General features: G+C 33.9%; 1 protein-coding gene across 6 annotated transcripts in view; it reads left to right on the top strand.

The window, feature by feature from the left end:
• The window catches only part of Csmd3 (CUB and Sushi multiple domains 3), a 1,154,880-nt gene that overhangs the window by 818,378 nt on the left and 321,917 nt on the right, over window positions 1–14,585 (top strand). For all 6 annotated transcript variants that reach the window (XM_028867965.2, XM_028867960.2, XM_028867959.2 and 3 more), the window contains one exon: window positions 13,714–13,883. In XM_028867965.2, coding sequence (XP_028723798.1) covers window positions 13,714–13,883 — 170 coding nt within the window. The remainder of the gene's footprint in view (window positions 1–13,713; window positions 13,884–14,585) is intronic.

Raw genomic sequence — 14,585 nt, 5'->3', positions numbered from 1 at the left:
CCACTCTGCTAAGGACCAGGAAAAAGAACTACCTTCTCTTTTTAAAATCTTTCTAGTCCATGTGCGTGTGCGTGTGCGTGTGCGTGTGTGTGTGTGTGTGTGTGTGTGTGTGTGTGTGTGTGTGGTGTCCACATTCATCTGTAAGTGTAGATGTTTGCTTACCAAGGCTTATGTTTTTAGGTCATAGGACAAACACAGATGTCAGGCCTTGCCTCCATCATTTGAGAGAGCCTTTATTCACTACTTCATATCTCAAGCTAGATTCCTGAGGAGCTGGCAGGACTTTCCTTTTCCCACCTCCTATCTCACTTCAGGAGCACAACAATCACAGACCAGGGCTAATATGCTGTTTTGCTTGCACATTTTATGGATTTGAACACAAGACTCCACATTTGCCTGGCAAGCATGTTACCAGTGAGCCATCTCCCAGTTCAGGAATAGATTTATTATTCATGTTCATGCTGGCTCTTGTGAGTGACTGTCCTCTGAGCCAAGAATCAGACATCTTGGGGGGGGGGGTTCCAGCTGTGCCTACTTGGGAAAGATCATGCAAGTTGGACTTGACAAGGAGGAGCCTCTGGCCACTCCCTACCACCTATTGTACTCAGCTCTGCCAAAGAGGGCCTAGGAAAGACTAGAGAAGGTGAGATCCTTCTGTATGACTTTAGCAAACTTCTCATGCCTCCTGGCTTTTCAGGTGCTACTTATTGGAAAGGAGCAGCCACAATTCTATAAATAACCACTCGCCTATGATCTGTAAGGACCTTTGAAAGCATTTTGCTTTAATTTGTCAATGGGACCTTAGGAACATTGGACTTGGGTCTCTTAAGATAAAAATTAATTGTTAAAATTAATGTGGCATATTGCTGCTACAAGATTGGATTGTTTCTTATACCCTGTGGATGTTGATAGACATCCACAGATGAAACTGATTTTCCTATTAATAGTGTCCCTTCAACTTGCTCATATGTAATATGGCTTCTAGTGTATCACATAATAAGTTACCATGGGATCTATCTGCTTATTTCTATCTACTTCCCACACTAGAAAGGTCTCTTCTGTACAGGAAAATCCCTCTTCTTGCAGCATAACTGCAAGATTTTTATGTGTTTGCTATATTTTAAATGCTTGTATTTCTGCTATTGAAGTGAAATTTCATTTTTTGTACTGACAAATTGTCCATTTTGAATGCAATCTTATCCATGACAACTTCTGAATTTAGTTTTATTAACTAGCATCTGTAATGAGCATACAAATCATTCCACATGTGCTGCTATCTAAAAACAGTGTTAGATTAGCTGGGAAGGGGCCATGCAAAAGTTGAATCGTAACAAAATATTAAAAGCCATGAGTCTGATAGGGATCCTGTCTTCAAATAAAATATGTAGCTGGTTTTGATGGTTGGTTTTAATGTCAGTTTGGCGAAGCCTATAATCACCTAGCAAGAAAGTAGACTTCACTTATGTGGGCCAGGTTGACCTCAATCCTAGAGCTCCACCTCCTCAGCCTCTCAAATCCTGGGATCAATGGTGTGCAACCAGCCTGGCTTAGAGTTACAGTTCTTTATAGCTAAGTTTCAGCAAGATTTATATAAGTAACTTATACATTTCTCTAGCTTTGGTTTTTCAAATATATTTATTATAGTAATCTCATGATTCTTCATATTTCTATGCTAATAGTTGTAATGTCCCCTGCTCTGCTTTAATATTATTTGAAGCTTCTCTCCATTAATTCTCAGTTTAGCTGAAGTTCTGTCAGATTTTTACATTATAAAAATCAACTCTTAATTTTGCTGATTTGTTTTTATTTCTTCATTTCCTATTACATTTATTTCTGTTTTGATATTTGTTATTTATTTCTCTCTGTTAACACTATATCTCCTTTTGTTATTGTTTTGTTTGTGCATTTTCCTAAGAGATAAAGTTATATTGCTCATTTCAGATGTTTTCAGTTATTCCTGTGTGCATTTCCTTTAAATCTTCATTTGTTTATCATCCATACATTAAGGTCTGCTATGCTTATGTTGTTCCTATCCCTAAATAGATATTTTTTTTACTATTTTGTGTTCACATATAATTGCACATGCTAGCTGGGTCCTCTGTAATATTTCTGCACATGTGATTCACAATGGTCTCTATTTATTTTCTATTTTATATGATTCAACTTCAGTAAATTTTTTATATACTATATATATATATATATATATATAAAATATTTCCAATATCTCACTGCTTTCAAGATTTTCAATTAATTGATACATATGAGCTCATTATGGTGTATAATAATATTTTCTGTAATATAGTGGCTTTTTTCCATGTATTTCCCTGGGCTTGATCTATCTATCTTTCTATCTATCATTTATCTGTCAATCAATCTATCTATCTATCTATCTATCTATCTATCATCTATCTATTTATCTCTCCCTTTATTGAGATAATATTTTACAAGTTTTTGTTGAATAAGTTATTTTTAAGAAGGTTATTGAGCATAATTTAAATATGACACTACTCATAGTATTTGTTCTAATAGCATGACCACAGAACTTAAAACTGTCATCAAAATCAAGTATTATCAAAATGACAAAAAAGTAACGAGAGTTTGTGAGAATGTAGAGAAAGGGAACACCTACACACTGCTGGGGGAATGCAAATTAGTACAGCCTTCCTGAAAAACAATATGGACATTCCTAAAAACAGAACCAACATATGATCCAGCGAGCCTTCTCCTATGTATGTACATAATGGCATATGATTCCTAGGTATCGAGTTAGCATAAGTATGAGTTAATAGATGAATGCATAAAGAAAGTATACTATATACACACAATGTAATATTGTTTCACCATTTGGAAAAATTTATTCAATTTCCTTTTGATGTCATCTTTTATTCACTATTACACACATGTTTAATTTTCATGTATTGATAAATGTCCCCATTTCCATACTCCTACTGATTTCTAATTTCATGCTACTGTTGGTCAATCATTGATTGACTCAAATTTTGTTTGGTTGTGATACTTCTGTGCATAATCAATGAAGAATTTTGTTGTTGCTGCTGTTGTTATTTAAATAATAAAAGGATGTCAAATTTTAATGAATACTTTATCCAGACAATAAAATGATATAATTACAAACTTTCAAAATTTGCTAAGACTTGTTTGGAACCCAATAGGTAGTTTATCAGTATGTTCTAGAGAATGATATGTATCCTGGACCTGTCAAGCGAAACACTTTTTTATAAATTTGCTAAGTTTATTTGGTCTATAGAGTAGTGTAAGTACTGTTTGGTAATTTGGGATTTGAAAGGTAAGGCGTCCTACATAGTTCATGGATTATGCCACTGGGTATTACTGCAGACCTTAGTGTTAGTAAATTCTGCATTGTCTTTTTTGTCTTGTATTGTATTCTTTTTTTTGCCTGGCTTCAGCCTCATCCTACCACTAAGTGAAATTAGCTGTCGTATTGTAAATAGGGAGAGATTTTGATCAGTTAGTCAGCAGACTCCCTCTTGGCTGCTGAGGGAACCAGGCATTTATAGAACTAGATCCTACTTTTCATATGAAAGCAATCATGAGCTAAGACATGTTGTATTTTTTTCTTCTTAAAAATTATTCAATTAAAGTATATTTAGCCTTTCAGAGTTTTATACATGTATTTGATATATTTGGTTCATACCAATTTCTCAGTCTTTACTTCCTACACTTCCTGACTCCTCTCTTCGATGTTCCCCTAAAGTCCACGCCCTCTTCTTATTTGTTTTCTTATTTATTTGTTGATTTATTTATTTACTTAAAACCCACTGAGCTAAATTATTGCTGGCAATATGCTCATGAGTATAAGAAGATCCACTGAAGCATAGGAAACCTAGCAGGACTTCTGGCCTGAAGATAACTGAATTTTCCTTCTCCAGCATCCATAAATTGCCAGTAACTCAACAACTAGTCTGGTGCCTGTGACCACCTCCTCCATTCATGCTAGAATGTTGATTGACTTGATCTTGTTCAGATATTGTGAATACAAGGACAGCTTTTGTGAGTTCATGAGAGCAACATTGCTGCCCTGTTAACTCAACAGCAGCCTTTTAGACAGTCTATCTTTTACAATCCTTTGGACTTCTTTTCTATGGTACTCTATGAGTCCTGGGGAGATAGGTGTGATATAGATGTACCAATAAGGGCTGTGCAGTCTACCATCATTATTTTGACCAGCTGTTGGACTCTTCATTAACCACCATCTACTCCAAAGATGGACCTTCTCTCATGAGGAGTGAGAATGGTACTAATCTATGGGTATAAGGAAAAGTACGTCAGTGACAGTTTAACATTATGCCCGCTTAGCAAAATAATAATAAGCTATTCCCTTAGAATCTATGTCCATTCATGGACAGATTTTTTTTTTTATTCCTAGCTGTCAATCTGGTGCAGCATAAGTAAAATGAAACCATTTTTACCATCTTTAGTGAGTCCATTTTTAGATTTAATGATGCTGTGATGTATTAGATAATTGCAATGAATTTCCAAACTACTACAAATTATTCATTTATATGGATCTTTATCTAAATAGATACTCCTTTGTCTTTATAAAAGGAAAACTCTTATTCTTCTTCTTGCTCTGGTAATTGGGTATTGATTTTCTTTAAAAGTAAGAAACACAGATCTAGTCCTGTATATATAAATCATTAAGCTGATAAATACTAAGGGCTGAACTGACAGCTATGCTAAAATTCTTTATAATAAATTGTAAGCATAATTGTTATAATTGTGTGAAATAAGCTTTGGTAACAGTTAATAAAAACTTCTAGATCTTTTGAATAATACTGAGAAGTATTATTCCCATTGCCTCTTTAAAAAGTTTATTTAACATTGTGTATGTGTGTACATATGTGTTTGTGCATTTTTCTGTATACAGTTCATATACACATATATTAGAAGAAATAAATAACATTGGCTTTGAAGAGTATACACAACAGTAATTGACAAACACTTATAGCTGAAAATAATTTCCTATTCTATGTAGGAAATTAAATCTAACTTGATTTACTTGATATAGAGCTTATTTCCCATATTGTAGCAATGATTTTTATTTGCAAGGAACATTTTTTTTTTTTGGTTTGGTAAAAATACATTAACTTACCTAATATTTTCTATACTATTTTATAATGTTATAAACCTCTCTCTTAAAAATGTGCTTTGAAATTTTGCTTATTACAATAGCTGTGCCATTTAACTAGGTGTTAGGAATCTCTGAATATAATAGCAATCAGTTTCATTTAACAAACTAGCTTACTTACTTTAGATTTTTTTCATTTAAAAACTATTAAAGATGAATGAGGATGCTAATAACTGATCGTTTGGTTAGATTTCTATGCCATGAAAAAACACCATGACCAAGGGAAATCATGAAAGAAAACATTTAATTTGGGACTCCTGGCTACAGAGGATTAAAGTCTATTCCCATTGTGGCTGGGAGCATGGCAGCAGAACAACAAGCATGTTGCTTGAATAGTAGTTGATAGTTTACATCAGATCCAAAAAAAAAAAAAAAAAAAAAAAAAAAAAAGAGCTACCTTGGATAGCTTGGGCTCTTGAAACTCCAAAGCCCTTCTACAGTAATGCACCTCCTTCCCAAAGAAGGCCATTCCTCCTAATCCTTCCAAAACAGTTCCATCAACTGTGATAATCATTCAAAGATTTGAGCCTCTGGGGTCATTCAAATCACAGTGGTACACTGCTTGCCCGACAGGAAAAACCTGCATTCACTCCTCAACAGTAACATAAACAATAACACAGCACACACACACACACACACACACACACACACACACACACAAACATGACAAACACACACACATGCACAAACACACACATAAACATATACAGTAGTGTGACAGTGCTTATACTAATATAATATAGGAGCAGAGAGGAAATGCACAAATATACAACAAAATGGCTTGTCAGGTAAAGACTCTTGTGCAAAGTCGGGTGACTGATGACCTTAGTTCGTGTTCTGGAGCCCTCGTGGTGGAAATGGTGACCCAATCTCTCCTGAATGTTCTTAACTGCCACATGCATACATATTGTGACGTATGCATGCCCACCATCATAAACTCAACACACAGCATAAATATATGTAAAAGAAATTCTGCTTCCTTCCATGTCCTTTCTTTACATGACCCATTAATCAGCTTTATTAAATTTCTATTTAATCTGAGAGTTGCATTTTAATCTCTAAAAAGGAAGCATGTTTTGATCATCTTATCTATGAACTAAGATTACATTTCTTTGTAAGTATATAATCAACTCATTGCAGAGAAAAAGGTTTCCATGGTACTAAGGGTGTTACAAAGTAATATGGCATAAAAATACATTTTGGACTAAAGAAAACTAAAATTACTTTCCCTTTCAATGCATGAAAATTAATATCCTTAAATGGAATTTTCTTCTTAGAATGTAACCATCCCCTTGTCCTTGATCCACCATAATTCTTCACTGTCTTGAAAATACTACCAACCTATTGCCCTGTCAGTTCAATGCTCTCTAGCCATAAGAAACAACTCCTTCCTGAACCTCTCCTCTGTGTTCTCTTACGCTATCTGATTTGTAGCACAGTGATTTACCTCAGCATCTAGCTTCCTAGTGAAAGTGAAGTCCTTATACTGTAAGACAGTATATTATGCTCATCTCTGGGTGGAAATATATAAGGGTTAAGTGTCTGGGGTCAGGATAATATTCTGTTTATGTTCTTGGGTGGATTACTAGCCACATCAACCATCAAATTTTCTTTAGAAATATAGACTTGCTTCAATGAGAAATTCATAAAAAGTACATGTACAGTGTATAAAGTGTACAGTAAAAATATTATTAGCTGTTGAGATTTTTGATACACTTTATATATAGAGGTATATAATATTTAAAGTAATCATATTTGTTGATAAGGAAATATATGTGGGTAGTGTCCTCTACAAGTGCTACTTACCCTATTTTATTTCAAGAATGACTAGTCTCTCCCCTGGCTCCCTGTCTTTCTTGTTCATGACTCCTGATTATGTTAGTATTTACTGGTCATTCCCATTGTTTAAAAGTGTATTTTAGAATTCTGGAGTATGAAAAATATTAGATATTGCTTTACATTCAGGGGTTGTTGTTTTTGTTTTTCTTTGTTTGCTTTTTCTTCTCAATCAATATCTGGTAAACATTTTGTTTATGGCTTGAAATATAAACCTCATAAGTATAAGTAAGTCTTTAGCTTCTTTACACACTTCTCTACCTCACATACAATACACATATAGAGTTTTCTGTTCAACATGTACTCAAAGCCTCTCCTCAGACATCAGCTCTGGCTTTCTTTCCCCCTTCCACAACAATTTGTCTTCAAGTTCTAAAACTTCTCCTTTCCCATCTTCTCTTCCTCCTGAGCTTTATTTCAAGATCTCACTATCTCTTGTCTGATTCACTCTACAACTCTTCTCTAGGTTTTCTACCAAAGGGAGTTAAAGACCACAATCCATTCCCGCACAGCACTGCTGAATGGATTTCTTGAAGCTGATATATATTATTTTCTGTTTGAAAACTCTACCACGAATCACCATCAAGTTCCCAATAGATACCTTTTAAATATTTTAGATGGTGTGTCAGCCTCCATCCCTCTTAATTATGCCGTTCAGGTTCACCCTTTTATATTTTATTTCCCAAAGTGACTGTCAGGAAATTTCTGTGCGTAAATTTGGATTGTCTTTGCAACTATTTCTTAAACTCACATCGAAAACAGCACAACCAATATAACATCCTTGTGTCTTTACCACTCCTATGAAGTACATCCTGTCTTTAAGAAGCTGCCACATTTATTTGTGATGTATATATCGACAAGCATTTGGAAAGCATGCTGTGAAATGGCAGGTGGAGAACACAGGGCAATTTGCACGAGTTGGTCCTCTTCTTGGACTGTGTGTACCTCAAGAACGAACTCATCTTGTCGGACGTGGCCACCTAGGTGTCCCTAAAATGTGCACATGCCTCATTTAAGTCATGCAAGCTTACCACAGACATGGGCCATACTTCTAACTGCACATCGTTGAATGTGCCAGTTCATGGTTTTATCTTTTCTTCTAGAATGCCAAATACGTAAAGATGAAGGCCTGATCCCCAAGAATTAACATGCATAGCCATGTATCTATAGTTATTAATAGTTGTTTTATTTTATTTTGGCTGTTTAGACAGGATACCATACTAAGTGCCCTGTGTGTTGTGCTTAGAGGTGTGAATCACCATACCCAGTTCATAGATACTACCATTGCTAATAGTACATGATGAGTCCCTAAATAGACCCTAACAAGTTATTATGGAAGGAAGGGTGAAATTGCAACATCAGTTTATGAAAATACACCATTTTTTTTATGTGAGAATTTTAGCTACTGATTTTGTGATGTCTGAAAATCACAAAAAGCTTATTATTGTTGATGAATTGGATTGTTGAAGAGGAAATTTAAAAATCTCAAAAAATTTAAGTAAATTATTTTTAAATCCTTTTTATTTGTTCACTGTCCATGAATATATAAGCACCATAAATTAGACTGGATGGATAAAAAAACGAACACTAAATTGGGAAGGGATGAGGAGGAAGAAGATGAATATTGAAGAATTAGGGGGAGAATAGGACTGAATTTGATCAAAACACATTAGAAGAAATTCTCATTCTCAGTTCTGATTTTGTTAATCTGTCTTTTAGTTTGGATAAGGCTTTGTCTATCTTGCTGATCTCAAAGAACCAATTCCTTGTTTCATAGATTCTTTGTACTATTCTTTGATTCTACTGTATCAATTTCCACCCTTAGTTTATTTTCTAACTTCCTTTCTTGGATATAATTATTCTTTTTGTTCTAGACCTTTCAGATGTGCTGTTGAGTTGCTAATAAGAGCGCTTTCCTATATTTTTATGTGGACGCTTAGTGCTATGAACTTTCCTCCCCAACACTCCAAACATTGTGTCCCCTCAAATTTGGGTATGTTGTTCATTCACTGTCATTGAACTCTAGGAAGTCTTTAATGTCTTTCTTTCTTTTGTCCTTGGTCCAGTAGTCATTCAGTAGTTGTTAAGTTTCCGTGAGTTTGTAGGCTTTCTGTTGTTTTTGTTATAAATCCAGTTTTAATCCATTTTGGCCTGATAGCATGCAGGCAGTTATTTCAATTTTTTGTATCTGTTGAGACTTACTTTGTGACGGAGTATGTAGTCAGTTTTAGATAAGGTTCCATGAGGTGCTGATAAGAAGGTGTATTGTTTTGTGTATTAGTGAAATGGGCTGTTGATATCTATTAGGTCCATTTGGTTCATAACATCTGTTAGCTTCAGTTTTTCTCTGTTTAGTTTTTATCTGAATTATCTGTCCAGTGGGAAGATTGAGGTACTGAAGTCTCTCACTATCAATGTGTGTATGTGTGGGTGTGTGTGTGGGGGGGCTCATATGTGATTTAAGCTTTAGTAATGTTTCTTTTACAAACTTGGATGCATTTGTATTTTGAACATAGATGTTAAGAACTGTAATGTTCTCGGTGGATTTATCATTTGATGAATAGGTAGTATCCTCTGCTATCTCATCTGATGAGTTTTGAAGTCTATTTTATTAGACATTAGAATGGCTACACCAGCTTGCTTCTTAGGCCTATTTGTTTGGGAGATCTTTTTCTAGCCCTTTACTCTGAGGTAATATCTATCATTGATGTTGAAGTGTACTTCTTATATACCACATAAAAATGGATCCTGTTTCACATCCATTCTGTTAGTCTGTGTCTTTTTATTAGAGAATTGAGTTCATTTATGTTGAAAAATGTTAATGACCAATAATTGTTAATTCCTTTTATTTTGGTGGTGGTGGTGGTGATTTTGTGTGTGTGTGTGTGTGTGTGTGTGTGTGTGTGTGTGTGTGTGTGTGTACTTCTCTTCCTTTGGTTTTCGGTGGCTTGAGGTTATTCATTCCCTATATTTTCATGGGTGTAGCTTACCTCCTTTGGTTGGAGTTTCCCTTCTAGTATTTTCTGTAGGGATGTATTTGTAGATGGAAATGTTTAAATTGGACTTTATCATGAAATATCTTGTTTCCTCCATCTATGGTAATTGAAATTTTTGTTGAGTATAGTAGTCTATCTAGGATGGCATTTGTGGTCTCTTCCAGTCTGCAGGATATCTGTCTAAGCATTTCTGGCTTTTAGAATCTCCATTGAGAAGTTATGTATAATTCTAATAGGTCTAACTTATATGTTACTGGCTCCTTTTTCCTTGCTGATTTCAATATTTTTTCCCTGTATATTCCTTGTTTAAATTATTGTGTGGCCAGGGGACTTGGAATTCTTTTCTTCCTACTGGTTGCCTCAGCCAGTCTTGATATGGACCCTTGATATGAGGGCCTGTGCCTAATCACCTTGTTATGTTGTGTTCGGTTGCTATCTCTGGGAGGCCTGCTCTTTTCTTAAGAAAAGCAGAGGAGCAGAACATCTGAGATAGAGGGGTGGGGGTGGGGTGACTGGGAAGAGTGAAGGGAAAGGACTCAGTTATTGTGATGTAATATATGAGAGAAGAATAAATGAAAATCAAGCAAATGTTTGTAGAATAATAAAAATTATTTTTAAAGCTTCTTCATTAATTATTAAAAGAAGATACACAACAGTTTTAAATGTACAAGTTTGCATTATTATACATTAACCCCCCTGTTGCCTATAAAACAATAGGACACTAAAATGTCTAAATGAAGAAAAGAGATACTCACATTTTCATTAGAGACATGAAGAATTAATATGCATCTCTACCTTCTAAATTTAACTAAGAATCTAAGTATTAAAATACTTGGAAGAAAATTGTATAATTGTCTAAGGTTTTCTGATGAACAAATGCAATATTAATACAGCTGTATCTAAAAAGCATATTAAAAATAGTCCTTAAGAATTATCAATTACATTAATGTTTTACAACTCATTAGGTACCTCATTAAATAATTAGTATCTGAGAAATTGTTATACATCTTGCAATGAATGATTTCCATATAAAACAAAAATTCTGAAAATAACTTTTGTGATCACAGACATTTTCCAATTTCCCAGCCAAATTACCAAAAATCATTTTGCTAGTTTACCTGAAAATATGTGACTGTGTATATGAAATAGATCAAGCCCAGATTTTCCTACCACAGTAATGGAGATTAATGATTCAAGGGTTTGCCTGCTTTTCCGTAAGCAAGAAGAATTGATGTTCTGTGGGATTTGCTGCTTAGTGAGCTTATCACTGTAGCAGTCATTCTTATCAACAGATGTCAGCACATATCTCTCTTCTACACCAATCCAGCTTGAGCTGTGTTTATCAACATGTTAGTTTTTGTTCAGCAAGTCAAATTCATTTCTAAGTATACTAAAGTAAAATATGTGCTATAAATAGTGCATATGTGCTATAAATAGTGTTTGTTTTCTACAGAAATCATCAACAGGTCCAATGTTTAGTCAAGGAATTGTATTGATAATTTATATATCTTATGAAGGCCAACAAATGTCCACTTTTTCTAAAAGTATTTCCTTAATATTCACAAAATATGCCATTTGCTATTGTGAATTTTAAATAATCAAAGTAACATCTTTAATTTCAAATTAAAGAAAGGAAGCTTTGTAATGTATTCATCGTTTAACATTAGAAATGATACTCTGACTTTAAGAATAAATACGCTTCTATACTTTGGGATAGTTCTTCGATTTGGGGCAAGAAAAATATGGCAAGTCTCCTTATTTTATTTTTCCAATGTATGTGATGTGAAGACAAATATACTTCATATAGTTAAATTGTTCATGTTGATTAGATTCTTGGGCTTTGTGTACCTACAAAGGACTAAAGTTTTAGTAATATATATATATATATTACTAAATATATATATATATTTATATATACTTATATATATGAAAGATATTTTTATTATAAGAATACAAATATAAAGACATTCATAAATAACTTATCCAAGCCCAAGCCTCAGGACAAAATGGGCCTAATTTTGAATCTAAGTCATTAAAGTCTATTTAAAGATCTAAGTCATAAAGTATGAAATAAATGTAACAATATTTTGCATCTAAAAGCATATCTTTACAATTCTATGCTTCTAGAAAGTGTATGCACTGTTGGCCTATCTACTACACACACACACACACACACACACACACACACACACACACACACACACACTTATGTCTCCAGAAGCACACAAAGCTTCTAATAAGGTAGAGCAAGGGATGAAGAAGATTTAAATGATCGATGATGCTTCTCTAAGAAGATGCCCAGCTTTATGTGGTGCTCTACAGATGCATGTTCTCTGTAATTCAGAGTGGCCTGGCTGATGGAGCACAGAATCCTACTTGAGACCCTAGAATTACAAGAGTGCATTTAGGAAAACAAGATATCTCACCACCTTGCACCCATGTGACCTTTAAGTTTTGGTGTGTCACCTTTTCATTTGTCAGTTCATCAGGCTGCTATGAATGCATAGATCTGAAAGCAGGCCAAAAGGTATCACTCTTTGAAGACATTTAGATGTAATTGAAATGGAGATCATTACAAACACTATTGGAAGTAGCTTGTCTTCGTCTCTAGTTTTGAGTACCTCTGTCAAATGGCTGGGATGCAGTCCCTCCTCCCGGCTGCTTGGCTGTCAGCACTCCACGTTCATTTCTCATGTTTCACACTTGCTACTTTTTCTCTGCTTCTTCTTGACAGTTTCAGCTCTTCTTTGGTGTGTTTCTCTTTTTGAATTTAATTTTGTAACATTTAAGCATTTAAAAGTAAAGCATTTCATGATCTTTCATCGTGTTGTCTTCATCTTCTACTGTTCCCAGAAATTATAATTTTAAAATCTTATTTCTAGACAATAATGGCTTGCTGCTTTGTTTTTGCCTCTTCAGTTAATTTTGAACATTGAAATCCAACCTAAGGTATGCTAATGAAGTCAGCAATTAGATAAGGTAGAAAACCCAAGGCAAAGATTTCTAAAGTGTATTTTTAAAGTACAGACTTGCTCAATTCTGGAATATTGCTGCAAGTCCTCTAGTTTAATATACTGAGAAATCTCTGTTCCATATTTCCTCAAATTTGTCACGTAGAGTATGTACCACGTAACTGAGAGAGAATCAGCAGTTCTCTATACTGTACTCTAGAAGTGCCTTACACTAAAAATAATTGTATGGCTCAAACATACTAAATATCTTATATTATGCTTTGTTAGATTTTTAATTATTATATAATTTTTAAAAATTCAATATTGCCATTGAATTTCTTGAATGGAAGTAAGACTTATTGGAAGGAAAGAATCTTTCAAAGTCTTCAAAGGAAAAATTAAAGTAGATAGTATTAAAATTAAATTTCTACATAAAAATATAAGCTTAATGCATTTATAAGACATCCACAAATTTAAGTGATCTCATGAAGATATTTTGCATTTGACTATTATTTTGTATGAAGGAAGGTGCTCACATTTTTTGACAACTACTATAAATTCCCACAGGTAGGTGTGTCATCTCCAGAGCACTCTGGTTCCTTTGAGAACCATGTTGGTCCTCTATGGCACAAATTTTGTCCGCACGTAACTTCCTATTAGGATCTGGGTAAAATACAAAGCATCTACACTCCATAAACAAAACTCTCTGGAGAACGCAGCGCCATCTATTAAACTGGGCTTCAATATTCTGTTTTATATGCAGCTGAATGTGGAGCATCCGCAACAAATGACGAAGGAATTCTACTTTCTCCAAATTACCCACTGAACTATGAGAACAACCATGAATGCATCTACAGTCTTCAGGTTCAAGCAGGGAAGGGCATCAATATCTCAGCCAGGACATTTCACTTAGCACAAGGAGATGTCCTTAAGGTAAGCGGACCACTGCATTGTTCTTTGACCGTTCAGTATCTTTCCTAAAAGGTTTACATGAATGTGTACATACAATCAAATGTAAACTCATTCAACTTTGCATAAATGCCATTTCTATTGTTGTTTTAACTGAAACAATATTTTGCTTCCAGACATTTTTTTATGGTAAGAAATCATAAGTTCTATAAGTATTTGTTTTACAACAACCAAAATAAGGAAACTTTCCTGTAAAGTATCTCATTCAATAAATATTAGATATTTAAAAAACTAATGTATGAATGACCATATCAAGAAAATCATGATAGTAACACTTTCATATCACAAGCATTGTTATTTTTAATAAATCATGACTTGTCTTATAACTTTGATATCTACTAAGTAAAATTATTCTTTATTTTTATGAAAAGAACTTTTTCAACTATGATACAAATCACTTTTGTACTATATAAACTTGAAAAATCAGTGTTAACTTAGAAAACAATACTTAGGTTGTAATTTTTAGTGTTAAATTGTTTACATAAAAATATTGAAATGTCCTTTTAAAGTATATATATAAAACATGTCTTTAAAGTAAATATTTGAATAGTTATTGATTTTCTTTATGTAATACAAATGTTTTGGTAAATATAAATTGTAGCAATATATATTATCTGTAAAATTGTATTAAAGTATTTTTAAGAAATAATTCATAATTTTTATTCT

This window comes from Peromyscus leucopus, chromosome 20 (genome assembly GCF_004664715.2).
Source record: "Peromyscus leucopus breed LL Stock chromosome 20, UCI_PerLeu_2.1, whole genome shotgun sequence".
Taxonomy (NCBI): Eukaryota; Metazoa; Chordata; class Mammalia; order Rodentia; family Cricetidae; genus Peromyscus; species Peromyscus leucopus.
The sequence above is the reverse complement of the archived record's forward strand: the minus strand, read 5'-3'. Positions and strand labels throughout refer to the sequence as shown.